Consider the following 15,368-nt stretch of genomic DNA (forward strand, 5'->3'; position numbering starts at 1 on the left):
TGTGTGTATCTGTGTGCATGCCTTGGAGTTTTCTTTTAATGAATTATCCATAAATAGACGAGAAACGCTCTTTGGGAAAAAAACACAGCTCCACATATTTCCCTCTGTAGACCATATATCATCTCCACACACACACACACACACACACACACACACACACACACACACACACACACACACACGCAGTCACTGTCAATATTTGGAGAACATTTGCATTTGAGATGGTGTCTAATTCATGATCATAGCTTGAATTAAAAACATTTCAATAATTATGTAAATCTTCCCTTGGCAATGTAAGTAGTGAAGTCAATCAACACCAACATCAAAGGGTTCTGCTGGTTTTGATTGGTCACAAGTTTCAGACAGACTGCTCTGAAGCTGTTGATCTTCTGGAGTTGATTTTTACTTATGCGTTAATCATTCGCCCCAGAATCTGACTTTTATCTCTCTGCTTCGGTTTGGACATGTTTGATTGCTGAGTTTTACTCAATCGGTAACTTCAGTCTGAGATGATATGTCTTCAAATTAAACAAATTATTCATAGACTGCACTTTATAAAATAACCATATTCAAGGAGCTTTTTGATGGCTTGCATCTTTTCCACTATTTTTACCATTCATAGATTTCAATACAGGTCAGTGTTTACACATTCTGTACCAATAGAGGGACATAAATTGATGTTTTGAGACCCAATTTGTCATTAATCTGTCAAATGCAATGAAGTCACTGAATAATGTGTAATTAATCACTTTGCAGATTCTAAACGTTATTGTGGTTTTGAAATATTTCACACTCAAATGATTTTCTTTGGTGAAAAGTCTGTCCCCTTACATATGGTGTTGGTTATGATACATTACTGTTTGAGCCATTATACTGTAGTAACAGTACTTACTGTAAGATTGATAACATATTTTTTGGTGATGGGTATAAAATTAACCAATTACCCCATTAGCAATTCACTTCTTAGACTTTAATGCAGTAGTTATAATTTTCTGAAAAGTTGCCTCTAAAGTTTTGTATATAGACAGTTCAATTAAACCAAACAGGTGTCCAAATTCTTCCCATGATCCAAAATAACCATAGGCAATACTTAAAATGTCTGGATTTATCAACATGGTAAGCAATCAACACACTGCAGCTTCTCATCAAATCCAGCTGTTGACTCTTGTGTATGAAAAAACACCTCACCACCATTCTGCTGTGTTTGCTACTCTGCAGGCTCTTTTTTTTAATTTTTCTGGTCTGATCCATTTTCAAGCTGATGCCTCAGGAGTTAACCTGTCCCTCTATCTGTGTTTTCTTCTGCAGTTCAGGGTATCTGGTGCTAAACAAGTCTCTGGACAGGGAGTCTCTGGATTATTATACCCTGGTGGTCACAGCCTCAGACGGACACCCAGATGGGGTAAGAAACGGAGCTGTACTGAACAGATATCAACTGCTTGTCTTTACTTGAGCTGTTTCACATAACGGAGTGGCTGTCAGGAAGGAAGCTAAAGGGTTCACAGTGAAATGGCACAAACAACAGCTGTGGCATTGTGTGAAAAAACGGATATCGGAGGCAATTTTTGGTGAAAGTATCTCATTCAGTAATAATAGCAATCATAATTACCAAGCCACAATCTATCTGTAACAATGGATTTGAAACTGAGCAGAATAATCAGTCTGGGGGGAAAAAGGATGAAAGGATAACAACATGGAAAAGAATAATATTTAAGGCTCATCTGGCCTTGACAACTTTAATGGTTTTGAAAGTTTGCACTATAAAAGAAACATCATATTATATCAAGCAGGACTAAAAGGTCTCCTCTGATATGCCCTTTTCAATTGATACTAAATGCATGCCTTTATGTATGCCATGATATTTCAAGGTTAAATCTCAATTTTAGATTGCAGTGGTTATTTTACAACGGAAAAGCACAAGAAGAAGACATTCAAGTGGTTTCTTGACTGTTTTGACATTTCAATGCTGGTGGAGCACTTCAAATACTACTGTGATTTAAAAGAGAAAAATGTACTTTGCCGCAGGAGCTTTTTTCTAAAGACAGAGAAGTGCTCTTTTCACTTTCTCACTTACTTAATTGATCTCAGGTCATCAGAGTCACCCTCTCTGTTGGCCTTCTTCCTGACCTTCCCACTGAGTCCCACTGCCCTCTCATCTATCATCACTCTCTGCTCTTCTTTAACAATCTCCCTTCTTATCGTTTCTCCTCTACTCCTACTCATCATCCGTCTCTTCATTAAAAGTAGTTTTTCTCCTCTCTTTTTTCTTCACTGCCCCCCCCCCACACATGTGTCTGTATGAGAATACTCTGACCTTCTCTCACACACACATTTGCACACAATATGAAGTGGGAGGAATTAATAGAAAGTGAGGAAGGAAGACTGATGTGAGAGGTGTTCAGGGGGCCCTTATTACGTTAACAATTGTACTGTGAGTCCACACACACAGTTCTAATAGAAGGAGTCTTAACCCATACACACTCACAGACAGTGCCACATATACTTAGTCAATTGCTCTCTGGACCTTGACAATTAGTGTATTATCTTTGTGCCCCAAAGGTCTTTAAGTCTGAAAATGGCTAAAAGTAGTTTGCCCATTTTTCTGCTTGATACTCCATTATATTGTGAACGAGCAGACGCAAGGGAGAGAGGGAGAAGTTTTCGAAAAGAGGAATAGTATGAGCTCGCAGACGGACAGAAGGGAAGACAAGGAAGGAAAGAAAGAAATAGAAAAAGCAGAAGAGAAAATACGGACCCATTAATCAGCATCACTAGAAAGGGCCTTGGGTTGTCTTCATATGCGTACACACACACACACACACACACACACACACACACACACACACACACACACACACACACACACACACACACACACACACACACACACACACACACACACACACAACAACACACACACACGTCCATGTCCCCTATTATTAAATTTCCTGTTGTGAGAGTGTCGGNGTAACAAAAGGAGAAAGATGTGAAACACAATCTCCTGGGAGACAAAACCAGTTTCATTCTAGCTGTGGCCAGTCTGTAGATAAACCTGTTTGAAACATACAGAACCACTCCCCACTCACACACACAAACACACACACACACACACACACACACACACACACACACACACACACACACACACACACACACACACACACACACACACACACACACACACACGTCCATGTCCCCTATTATTAAATTTCCTGTTGTGAGAGTGTCGGACTACAAAGTGCCTAATTGGCTAGTTGGCCAGTGAATCCATCATACTGCCACATTTTGAGGGCCCTACAAGCTGTGGCAGAAGACCAGCTCTACTGTAAGGACAGTATGCATTGTACGATGCAACTTAAACTTTGGTGCAGGACAGTGTGCTGTTGCCAAATGGACTGTGTAGTAATGCATCATGGGGGATATGGGAATAAGCGAATGTTTCTGCCATTAAATATAGTGTACGTTAGCGCTGATGACAGAACTATAGTTTCCTTGTTTTCTTTTTAAAGCTAAGTTGTCTCCTCAGACAGCTGGACGCTAAATGTTTTTTAATAAAATAATACTCAGCTATGTGTAAACAGTTCTTTTTTGCGGGGGCTTTTTTTTTTTTTAAAGCTTTGGGTATAATTGTTTTGTCTCTGTTCATAAACAAAACCACTTTCTAGAAGTGTCCAATGAGTGAGCTGGTGTTGATGGAGCTTTGGCAGCAAAACAGCATTTTCATGAGTGTATCAGCAGAGTGATAGTGAGAAGTTGTAATGTCAGCGCTGTGCACCTACAGCTGACTGCCTCACAGCGAGAGAAGGAGCCAGTGAATGTGAAGTATGAAAGAGGCATTTAATTAAAATCTAAATGTAATTGCACCTACATGAGCTAACGATAAACTGAACATTTAGTGTGCCGGTAAATATTTTCAACGGCAGGAAAGTGTTTATTAGAGAAACACACATTACAGATGCAGTAATTGATTGGCCATTTTTTCCATTTCAAATGTACACCGATTTGCTGCATGATGGGTTTTATGTTGCTAGAAAAGCTGGCATTGGGTGACTTTTGATATAGCCACATAAACACATACAAACACACATTCACACACACATAGATGGGATACTAGTTTGTAGCTTTATGAAAAAGAAATGTTGACAAATGAGCCACCTCTTCGAGACTATTAGGGAAAAGTGAGCGTTCTCTCCCTCCCGTCTGTCAGTAGGTAAAAGGCAAGCAGGAACACGCAGCAGGGAGTTAATATCAGTGTAACATATTTTACGCAAAAGTGAGCAATCCCTCAAAGGCCATGTCTGTTTAAGCTTTTACCAGCCACTGTTCTACAGGATACGAGCACAATGTAAACCCTTCACAGACAGCTATGACCACATAATCTGTACACATATTATTGATCAGTTTCTCATCTATAAATCATAATGGTAATTTGGACAATGCATGGTAAAGAAAACATTTAAAACTGTTAGAATATGTTGTCTCCATAGTGGGTGGGTTGTACACTTTGGCAGGTGGCCATGGTATCAGCACTAATATAAACTCTGTGATATGCGCCGCTTATCAGAAAATGATGTGCTTAGAGCCCCTCGATGCACAATGGAGCTTACCGCCTCTTGTTCTCTATCTCCGTGTGTTTGCATGTGTGTGTGTGAGATTGTATATCTGTGTTTGCCTCCGCTGCTCACAGTTTTCCTTGTCATTATATCAGAGCTCATTCTACTTTACATATATTGGCGTTCGGATAAACTGTTTTGTCAACTGTGAGTTCTTAACCCTCGCAAATTACTTGCATCACCGTGTGCCCTGCCAACCCCAAAAGCCTGTTGTCGCCTCTCTGATTGTCACTCTCCCACACGCACACCCACACACGCTCATTTTTCTCTTTTCATCCCTCTTTTGTGATTCACTTAGCTTTCCCTCATGTTCCACCTCCTACTAGCTCTCTTCTTTAAAAGCCAAACATACAATCACTTTCCCTCTCCTCATGAAAGTCAAATTAAGAAATTAGTGGTCCTCTTGCCAGCTTCTCTCTCTTTCCTGGACATGTTTTCTAAGTGCTTTGGCTGCTGCTTTGTCGAGAATTGTTGACATTTACTGTAAAACGTTGAATGAATGGATCCCCTGCGAACTAACATGCTTTAATGCGTCAAATTTAATGCATTTCCCGGGTCTTGTTTGGCACAGATTCCTGTCTATTCATTCGACATTCGAGCCGTCTGTCCTTGAAAAACTGCCACAAGATCTATTAGAAGTGGTCCTCCTTTGACCTCTTATTAGTTCATTTTAATACAGTTTTTAATTATGCGTATGTTAACCACTTTCCTCCATTTTGAACACGGTGGGAGAAGATGCAAAGTGGACCAATGGCGAACAGTTTCCAATGTATTTTTCTAAGTAAACAGTTATTAAAGCCAGCCAGTGCCAGAGTGCAGCTAGATAACAAGCAAAATGGGCTCTGTAGTTTTTTACATGAAATAGCTTTTAGTAGGAGGAAAAAATAAGTTGGTGAAAAAATCACCATGTTTTTTCTCCTGTGTATTCTGATTATACATCACGTAATAAAATCATATAACGCAAGCCGGATAAAATGGAATACGATGTTCAATGAATACAATGAATGTTGTCCGAAGTGACCAGAACAATAACGCGCGTGTGTGTGTGTGTGTGTGTGTGTGTGTGTGTGTGTGTGTGTGTGTGTGTGCGTGTGCGTGTGCGCGTGTGTGTGTTTGTGTGTAGACCTCCACTGCAACAGTGAACATTGTGGTGACAGATGTTAATGACAACGACCCGCTGTTCGATTCTTCACTGCCACTGAACCTCACTGTCATCGAGGAAAAAGATCACGCCTACGTTGGACAGGTCAAGGTAAGAACACACACACANGGAAGTGTGTGAGCTAGCGGGACGGGAGGAAAGAGTGTGAAAGAGAGTGTTGGCAGGCGAAGGGACGAGCAGGGCCGCGTGGAGCGAAGGAGTTTTGAGCTGGAGATGAAATAGACAGAAACACGCGGGCTGTGAGAGAAGAGGTAGGACCGACGCCAGAGGCCATACTATGAGACGCACGGTTTAGGAACGTTTCGAACTTCGTCGCAAATACCGAACTATAAACTATCATTAAGTTTACTCTTGGGCGTGTGCATTGTGTGCTCCGGGAAATTCGCAAACCAGCTTTGGACATTTAAGTATTTGTGTAAGGTGCGCCGACTATTCCGACCCAAAGTCCTCAGCAATTTTACACCAGTCGACTATACTAGTTACCCTCTATTTCTTATGTCAAATAGTGATAAGACGACAACACGTGTAGGATATCACAAATTATAGATAGACCGCTTCATTGCGGTACTACCCTTTTCGCTCCCGCTCTATTTCTCTCTTTCTTTCTTTTCATACACTGGGACGATTTACTGAATCCCAACTAATATCCTGATTTGTTCTTCGACGGTCCCCTAGTGCGGCGTGCGCGGAAACAGGAGACAGCGCTGGGTTGAGGAGATAGGAACAGACGGTTGTGTCTCGGTGCCTAACTGTCCTCCGTTCTCCGGTTCTTTCCTCGTTCATTTAAACTTTCGGATCTTTGAAGGAAGTCGCGCGAGTACAGAGATAACGAGACAACGGAAAAGCACAGGGAAAAATCGTGACCCAGACTGTCCCCCCCGCCCCGCCCGCACTCTCGTCGACTGGGGCTTAGTTCTCGAGTACTCCCGCAGTAATTGGGGCTGGGAATTGATGCGATGTGTGACCTCCCGACACGCCTAGGGACTTCGGGATAGGTTACTAGGTTATTTTTGCGCCTCCGCTAAACCTGTGTTTGTATGAAATTCTTTTTCCCTCTATTCCTCTCTACACACACACGTACAGACATAAGCGTAAAACGGAACAATCGTGCCCTCGTTGTATCTGGACGTTAGTCGAAAAGAAGATTCGGCGGGTCTGGGGGGCGGCTCTTTACAATTTTTCTGACCTCGCGCGTCCAACTGACCCTCTCTGTGGCGTGCGGTGACGGTTTCGTTCGCGTATTGCTTCCCCCGTGTTCTATCGCTCACGCCTGCCTCCCTCTCTTCGGTCCGTCCGGGCACGGAAACTAACAAGGCGTAACAGCCGTAACGACGTAATAGGTAAAGACGGATATGTTTGACGTTACCCGCGAGTGACGTTTAGATCAGTTCGTCGGAACAGCCTGGGTGACATCACACCGCACCCGACACACACACACACCAGAAGGGAGACTGGTACAATAGACAAGTGAGAACCAGAAAGGGTCGTGGGCGCCCGCACACGGACCTCCTTCGGATGTGGGGTGCCGGCGAGGTGGGCTACTGTGACAGGCAGCACTACGGACGCTCCGCCCCTGCCGGACGTCCACGCTACTGCCTGAACTAGGCACAGGTGGTGCTCTGTCCTCCCTGCGGATATGAGAGTCCCGCAGTACCCGAAGAGGGGGCGGGCGGCTTTTTTGACCTCTATTAGGACACTAGGGAAACTTAGAAGAAGGAGGACATACAGAAGTAACTTTTACCTGTCGGGGGCGATGGGGTCCTTTAGCGTAAGGACGTCTCCGGACCATAACTTTAAGTAGAGTATGTAGTACGTGTCCCGGTGATGCAGAGTGTGCCCAGACGTAAATTTTGATTACACTTACACGAGTCACATTCGGAAAAAAACGACGAAATTCAACAGATGTAAACATTATAAAGAAAAGTGTTTTGAACCAACAACATAGCATACACATAAACACACAAAACGGAACAGGATATCGAGTTGGTCAACTTCTGTAATCGTACACCTTTTTCCCGAGACGTTGTATTGGCGGAAAAGAAGAAAGAAAAAAACAAAATAAAAAGGAGGTAAGCGATGTGTCTAGAGTAGAAAAAAAAGAGGACAGAGTGGTCGTCGTCATCGAAAAAGAGAATGGGTGAAAGAAAGTAGCAAGCGGCAAAAAAACACTGAAACGCCTAGTCCCCTACATTCTACAACCTCATCTCTCTCTCCTCCTATTTAACATATACACCATCCTGTCTCTTACTACTCGCCACCGAAACAAGGAACTACCAGGATCTACTCAATAGTCTGACAAAGACCTGACGACAACAAACCGTCTCGAGAGAGAATGTAATTCATTGTTGGACCCTCTTCCTCTGTTAATCAGACATGAGAACGACGTCAAACATGGAAAAGAACTGAGAAACAACTGCCACCTAAAACAGTCAATGAGATAAAAAAAGGAGAGGTAGGAACATCAATAGTAAGTAAAGATATGTGTGTGTGTGTGTGGAGTCGTAAGTAGATAGTAGTTGTGTAAAAAGTGTCAGAAGTGTGATGTGTAGTGTGTCGTGTGGTAGTAGAGTGTGAAAAAAAAAAAAAGAAAACAAGCTAAGCTGTAGTAGTAGGGATAGGTGTGTGCTGTAGTGTGTAAGTAGTGGTGTCAAAAAAAAAAAAGAAAAAAAGATAGATGGTGTGTGTGTGTGCTGTGTGGATGTGTGTGTGAGAATGTGTGTGTAGTGTGTGTAGTAGTGATTAGATGATGATGTGTAAGTGTAGATGTGTGGAAGAAGAGCAAAAGGAAAGACAGCAAACGGAAAAAAGATTGTGGTGAGAAAGAGAGATAATAACCAACAAGTAAGGATAACCCAGATACAAAAAAAGAAGAGTTTAGAACACTCACAAAGACACACTCCCTCACACGAAACATCAACAAAAGACCAACGTCATAAGTCTCTATCAGTACATGAAGGAAGTAGTCACTATGAAAAATAGAAAGCAAACGTGAATTTGTAGAGTGTGATTTATAATAGTAAGTTGAAGGTCGTAAACGGAATCTCAGGTCTTACGCCACGTTATATAAATAACAAACCAAGAACTTATGTACGCTAAACTGACGTGAAAAAAAAAGATAGCAAATAGTAAAAAAAAACAAGGCGAAAAAACGTCGAGAAAAGAAAGACAGTAGTAGAAGAAAACTCAGGGGAGAGGGAAAAAAGACAAAGTCAGGGCAAAGAAGAAACAAGGAGCTTTGTGAAAAAGAACGCAAAAAACAACTAGCTCATAGACTGACGTCCTAAAAAACACAGCAACACTCTTCCAATCTACGTGTTCGTAACTTCCTAAAACAAGAAAAGACACCTACGTACCCTAGCAAAAAATCAACAAAAAAAGTCTTAACAGTCAAAAAAGTATGGAGATGGTAAAATCGCGTCAAAAAAAAGTGGATATAAACTTACACAACTCAACGGAAATACAAGATCTACTACGTAAAAAGCCGCTTATGTTTTTTACGAGGAGAAAGATAAAAAGGCAAGGAAGGCACACGAAAGGCAAAAAGTGTAAAGTTATAAAGAAGAAAAAAAATAAGAAAAACAAAAAAGGAGAGAGAACAGAGAAGGAAGGAAAAGAAGGAACTAAGAAGAAAAGCAAAGTCAATAGCGTCTAGACGATCAAGAACAGTTAATGACAAACTGAAAGAAGTAAGATGACAAGAACACACAGAGTAAAAACTGCAGCAACAAAGAACGTTGAGAACATCGATACTATGAAAGAGACACACACACAACACTCACACCGCACTCAACCAAACAAAAGTCAGGTCAATACAAAAAACTGCTAGGAAGTAAGGCACGAGTCTTGTTTATTCTGTTTTTTTATTTTTGTTTTTTATAGTCCTTATATGTATATTGTGTTCCCAATATTTCTCTTCTCTTTTCTCTTTATAGTTATGTTTTAGTTTATTGTTAATCATCAAAGATGATTGTGTATGTTAGTTTTTATTGTGTGTTTGCCCGCGGGGGTGGTCCGCGCGACCGCCGGCGGCGCCGCCAGGGAAGAGATAGCGTGAGCGAAGTGACGCGGAGCGAAGAAAAGGGTGAGGAAGAACGAAGAGGGGAGAGAGGGAGGGAGGAAAAGAAAGGGAGAGTTGCTCGAGGAGGACGTGGGAGGGGAAGGGAGGAGAGAGGTGGGGAGGCCCGGGGGATGGGCAATGACGTGTGGAGGGGCGGTGGTTGAGAGGGTATAGAAGAAAGGGTGGGTGGGAAGGGGAAGAGAGCGCGCGAGGGATGGCAGAGGTTTATATAAAGTCAAGAAGTATGTCCTCATTGTTATATTTATATCTCTCTCTATTTTTTTTTTATTATTATTATATTTTAATATTTGTCATGTGTATAGTTTTATTGTTTCTTTTGTATGTCAACCCAACATAACTTCGGTGGTACTGAAGATCTGTATCATTAATATATACTTATAACAAATCTATATCGTTTATATATTATATAAATTATATTAATTTATTTTTTATTTTTGTGTAAATTTGTTACTCTATACTAATAGTTTTTTTCTACGAATTTTTTTTTAATGATTACCATCTAGTAGATTACAAAAGTTTAATTTTCAGTCTGTTGTTAATAACATTAATAGAAAAACATCTAATACTTATGTCCAAAATTATATAGATATTAACTAAATTCGGTATAAGTTGATTCTGTTTTATTACACTAATTGGTAATTTTTTATTTTTTTATTATTATATGTGTGTGTGTTTATAAAACATTTATAAAAAATAAATTAAATATTTTAAAATTTATGTGTTATATACCAGACGATAATTATATAAAAAAAATCAAAAAAACCGAACTGAAAGACTAATACAAATAGTACACTCCATAATTAAAATTCTCGTATTATTTATAATGTGCTGAAACCGCTTTGTATATTTATAATACCACATAATGTCATTAGAGTACGGATCTCACAAAATACTAAGAATGTTATTACTCAATATTCTAATATAAATTAACTATAGGATAACAATAAGTTATTTATTTTTTTTATTTTTTTTCTTATTGTTTTGTATTGATCTTTTCACATTTTGGTCGACATCAATAATATAGTCCGATAACATACAAACGAAGAACGAAAAATTTACCAAGTTGATTTATAATAGAAAAAAATCTGAGTCATTAAAATAGCTTTAGTAAACAGGATAAAAGAAAAAAAAAAAAAAAAATTTGCGTGTTTCTTTGATATCTGAATGTTTGTTTTGGCAAGGAAACATTAAGGAACCGACAAAAAATAAGATTCATGATCAACTTAGATAAACAAAAAGAAACCAGGTAAAACTCCTACAAGAAAACAACTAGAATAAAAAAGGAGACAGAAAAATTGGTGTGTTTATATATAGTGTGATATATTTGTTTTCTCATTATTTTATTTGCAAATTATTTGTTTTTTTTTTTTTACGGCTTCGGTCATACTTGTTTTTGTCTTTTTTTGTTTTAAAAAAATAAATAATGAATTAAATATTTTAAAGAGAATTAAAAGAACAGAACAAAATATGATGTTCTCAGGAGACAGGTCAATATGAAGAAACAAAAACAGACAAGAATATAAAGTAATAAGATTAAACCTAACAAAGAAAAACAAAAAGGAACAACTATACCGTGACTCCAATCTTCTTTTAGGACTATAGGAAACTTGTTCTCCATCATAGTAACGGTAGAGTAGAGTTTTAGGATCAGACGGGCAAAAAAGGGAAAAGATAATAAATAGAAAGGGAGCGGGAGGGGGAGAGAGACGTGTAACAGTTTGAATGTTTACCTTCTCACAACTCCGTAGATAGGTTATGACGTCCCAGGTCTCAAAAGTGACCGTCGCAATGGTGGCTCACACAGATGGAGCAGGATGGTCGGTGTGAGAAGATTACAGAGAAGACTTCCTCCCTCTCATTTGCTGATGAGTGTCATAAAGCACTAGAACACACACACACACACACACACACACACACACACACACACACACACACACACACACACTACTCCATGTTCTAACACATATTTTGATGTCCTCACTGTAAGATATTTTTCCGGGGAGCGTGCATTTGTATGCTAATGTCTTCATTATGCGCACATACTCACTGCTGTGTATTTATTTCTGAGCTGTTTTCTGTGCTTTTTATTACACTAATCCTGTTCTGTAATGATGGGGCATGAACAAAAAAGCCACATTGATGACAATTGATCTCACTGTATCAATAGATTAAACTCTGTTATTTCTCTCGTGGTGTAGATCGGTCACAGAACTCTATTTGTTATTGTGGCACTGATCACCATGTCTCCCTCCTCCTGACATGAAGACCTGGAAACCTTTAGAGAAATGCACATTATTACTTTTAATTTGCTCATCTACATTTTTTCAGCTTCCCCTTCAAAGCCTCTCAGCACAGATACAGACACACAGAGGCTCGAATTAAATCCTGCTCTTATAATCTTTTACAACAGGGACCATTGATCACTAACATAACTCTGTAAACCTGTTGTAGCTTTGTAATTAGGACTGTATGTTATTATACTCTGAGAAAGTTGTGTGCATGAGTGTGTGTGCATACTGTATGTGTGGGTGGACAGGATACAAGAAGCTCAGAGAATATTGAGGATGTTATCTAGTTAGGTTGAATATTTTAAATGTTTGTGAACATACCCCACTCCCTCGTTGCCAGCTTTAACATTTAAATAAAGAACTGAAGATAGTAAGATAACTTTTCTTTTTACATTTCTCTTTAAAAATATTCAAAGATCATGTTAATTTAATTTAAGTTATCATGAGTTTTAAGCATGTGTTGATGTTTATCCTGATAATATCGTGAACTAACATTATTTTGGCCTGGATACTTGTGACATAAAATGTTATTAATTACAATTACATGATAGTATTTTATAAATTATATTATACATTATAAAATAACATCCTTTTTTTTGCCTTCTGAATATTGCAGAATAAACAAAAACTAAGTATGTGATGAATATAATATAACCTGGAAAAACACACTTAGCACATGTGGAAGTAACGTGATCGTTCCTCAGCACTCTGGGATTCCACCTGCCTCAGCACCTCTGTCTCCATTTACCCCGCAGACTCCTGGACTCGATCCAGGCTTAATAACTGACTCATGTTTTCCCCTGACAGAGTTCACGGGTAAATCTGACACTTTGATAGGCTCTGATCTTTAAAGATGCTCCCTCCGGTTGGTTAATTCAGAGCCTTTGTACAGCGGTGTCAGGGGGTCTTTAATCAGTGTGACACTTCGCCGGATTCTAAATGTTAATCATGCTTCTTTGGATGAATAACAGGACTTCTCCTGTGATTAATAAATGGCCTTTGTACTGCCATGTCTAGGATTCTGAACAAATCTTACATTTCACAGGTTTAAGGTTAAAGCTCAATTCCTTTTTTATATGTGAACAGTTCGGCACTGATCCAAACTCATAAACCCCACCTTTCATGCAAAGCGTTCCAAACGTTACCTCTTGCTCTCCTTTGGACCTGTTCCAAATTCAACATCCAAAATCCCACCTTAATCTTTAGAGAGGGCACTTGAAAGTATTCCAATCCTGAACTTCGTCCCTCTCAAAGACCCTTGGATATTCTCCAAATCAAAACAGACTGCGTGACTCTTGGCCTCATTCAGGGTCCCCTACCTGTAGGTATTAAACACATTTCCAGAAGAATGAATGGACTTGACCTTGCTCTGCTGATGCTGGTACGCTAGAGAACGATGGAAAAAGGGGAAGTAGTGAGACACGCATGGCTGGCAGAGAGAAATGGGAGATATACACTAGGGAGAGGTAATGGGGGGGGAGCAAGAGAAGAGGGGACACTAGGGGAGTATGGCTGCATTCGTAATCTGACTTTCATGAGTTTAAGACAGGGTTTCTATTTTAAAGAGATGAAACAGAAACAATGGGTGAATGCAGAGAGAGGTCATACGATCAAAAGACAAGATTATGGCAGGTCAAATATAATAAAGAAAGGTGAATACTTCATTTGCATGATATAGTGGCAGACAATATAAAAGCAAAAACTCAACAGAAATAATTGTCTTTATGTTGAAAATGCCAAACTTGGGCAAACAGTGGATGAATCCTAGCAGCTGCAGTATTCCGATACAAAGCTTGATGCCTCCCAAAGTACCTCTTCATCCGTTCACAATTTGGTTCCTCACTCCACGCCTGGCCTTTCAAATCTCCTGCTGCAGCTGGAATAAAAAATGGTGGCCAGTTGGTCCTTCATGGCACAATTGCCTTTCCCTACAGCACGATTGTTTACTCTCGACATGTACTCCGAGTGGCAATACGCTGCACAAAAATGGCTTTGTTATGTCGTATTTTATTTTTTTAAATGGTTCAAAAGGGGGAAAGTAGGACAATAGACTATAGAGCTCTCTTTTCACACTGTATATGCTCAACTTCATGATCAGAAATGTGCAGTTTTGTGTGACAGTAATTGTCTTTTTCTCCTTTCATGATCCTGAAACGCATAGAAACGCTGCATAATATACAATATAATAGTGCTTCTTTGTCAATATGACTGACGAACGCTGAAAGCCATATCGAAGAGTCCTGAGATTGTATTACTGGTGTTTTATCATCTCAGCTGGTGTAAGTGCAGAATATTGAATATAACCTTGACTATTACTGTGTACTTCATTTATCTGACAGCATTATCTAATGATACTATATATATATATATACACACATGTATTCATTTATAAACATATATATATAAACACACACTTATATGTACTCACACATGTATTTATTAATGTATACACACAGATGAATTCATTAATTTATACACACACACTCACATATATATACTTTATATTAATTCATTTGTACACACACACACATATATATATATATATAAACGAAACAACACAATATAATAAAAACAGTTGCAATAATAACATAATGTGGTATGATCAATTCTACCCTTTTGTTTTTGCTCCCATATTTCAATTAAAAGATATTTTTCAAAATCAATATTGGTGGGGGCAAAAACAAAAGGGTAGAATTGATCATACCACATTATGTTATTATTGCAANGTTGCTAATTCTCGATTGTCGGCACGCTGATAAACATTTTTTTTTTAAATGGCACTTCATATAAAAAAGGTTGCCGACCCCTGATCTAAACTATACCACTTAATAACAGACTTATTGTCCAGATAAAAGACAAGGCATTACAAAGAATAACATGCAAGCACATGAAGTACATTTAAAGAGAATATAAACATTTTAGCATAACTATACCAATGTTTTAGGATTTTATATATATATATTTATAAATGAATAAATGTGTGTGTATATATATAAAACAGTGTCATTAAATAATGCTGTGTGTGTATAAATGAATGAATACATCTGTGTGCATAAATTAATAAATACATGTGTGAGTACATATAAGTGTGTGTTTATATATATATATGTTTATAAATGAATAAATGTGTGTGTATATATATATAAAATAGTATCATTAAATAATGCTGTGTGTGTATAAATGAATGAATACATCTGTGTGTATAAATGAATAAATACATGTGTGAG

General features: G+C 38.8%; 2 protein-coding genes across 2 annotated transcripts in view; one reads left to right on the forward strand and one right to left on the reverse strand.

The window, feature by feature from the left end:
- LOC104967366 (protocadherin-15-like) overlaps window positions 1-466 on the reverse strand; it is an 18,334-nt gene extending 17,868 nt beyond the window's left edge. Inside the window, exon 1 of the mRNA XM_010796775.1 lies at window positions 439-466. Coding sequence (XP_010795077.1) covers window positions 439-466 — 28 coding nt within the window. The remainder of the gene's footprint in view (window positions 1-438) is intronic.
- A 647-nt stretch (window positions 467-1,113) lies between these two features.
- The window catches only part of LOC104967368 (CUB and sushi domain-containing protein 1-like), a 192,487-nt gene continuing 178,232 nt past the window's right edge, over window positions 1,114-15,368 (forward strand). The window contains 3 exon segments of the mRNA XM_010796776.1: window positions 1,114-1,169; window positions 1,309-1,402; window positions 5,737-5,865. Of these exon segments, the coding sequence (XP_010795078.1) occupies window positions 1,114-1,169; window positions 1,309-1,402; window positions 5,737-5,865 (279 nt within the window).

This window comes from Notothenia coriiceps, unplaced genomic scaffold, assembly GCF_000735185.1.
Source record: "Notothenia coriiceps isolate Sejong01 unplaced genomic scaffold, NC01 NC01_scaffold00037250, whole genome shotgun sequence".
Lineage (NCBI taxonomy): Eukaryota > Metazoa > Chordata > Actinopteri > Perciformes > Nototheniidae > Notothenia > Notothenia coriiceps.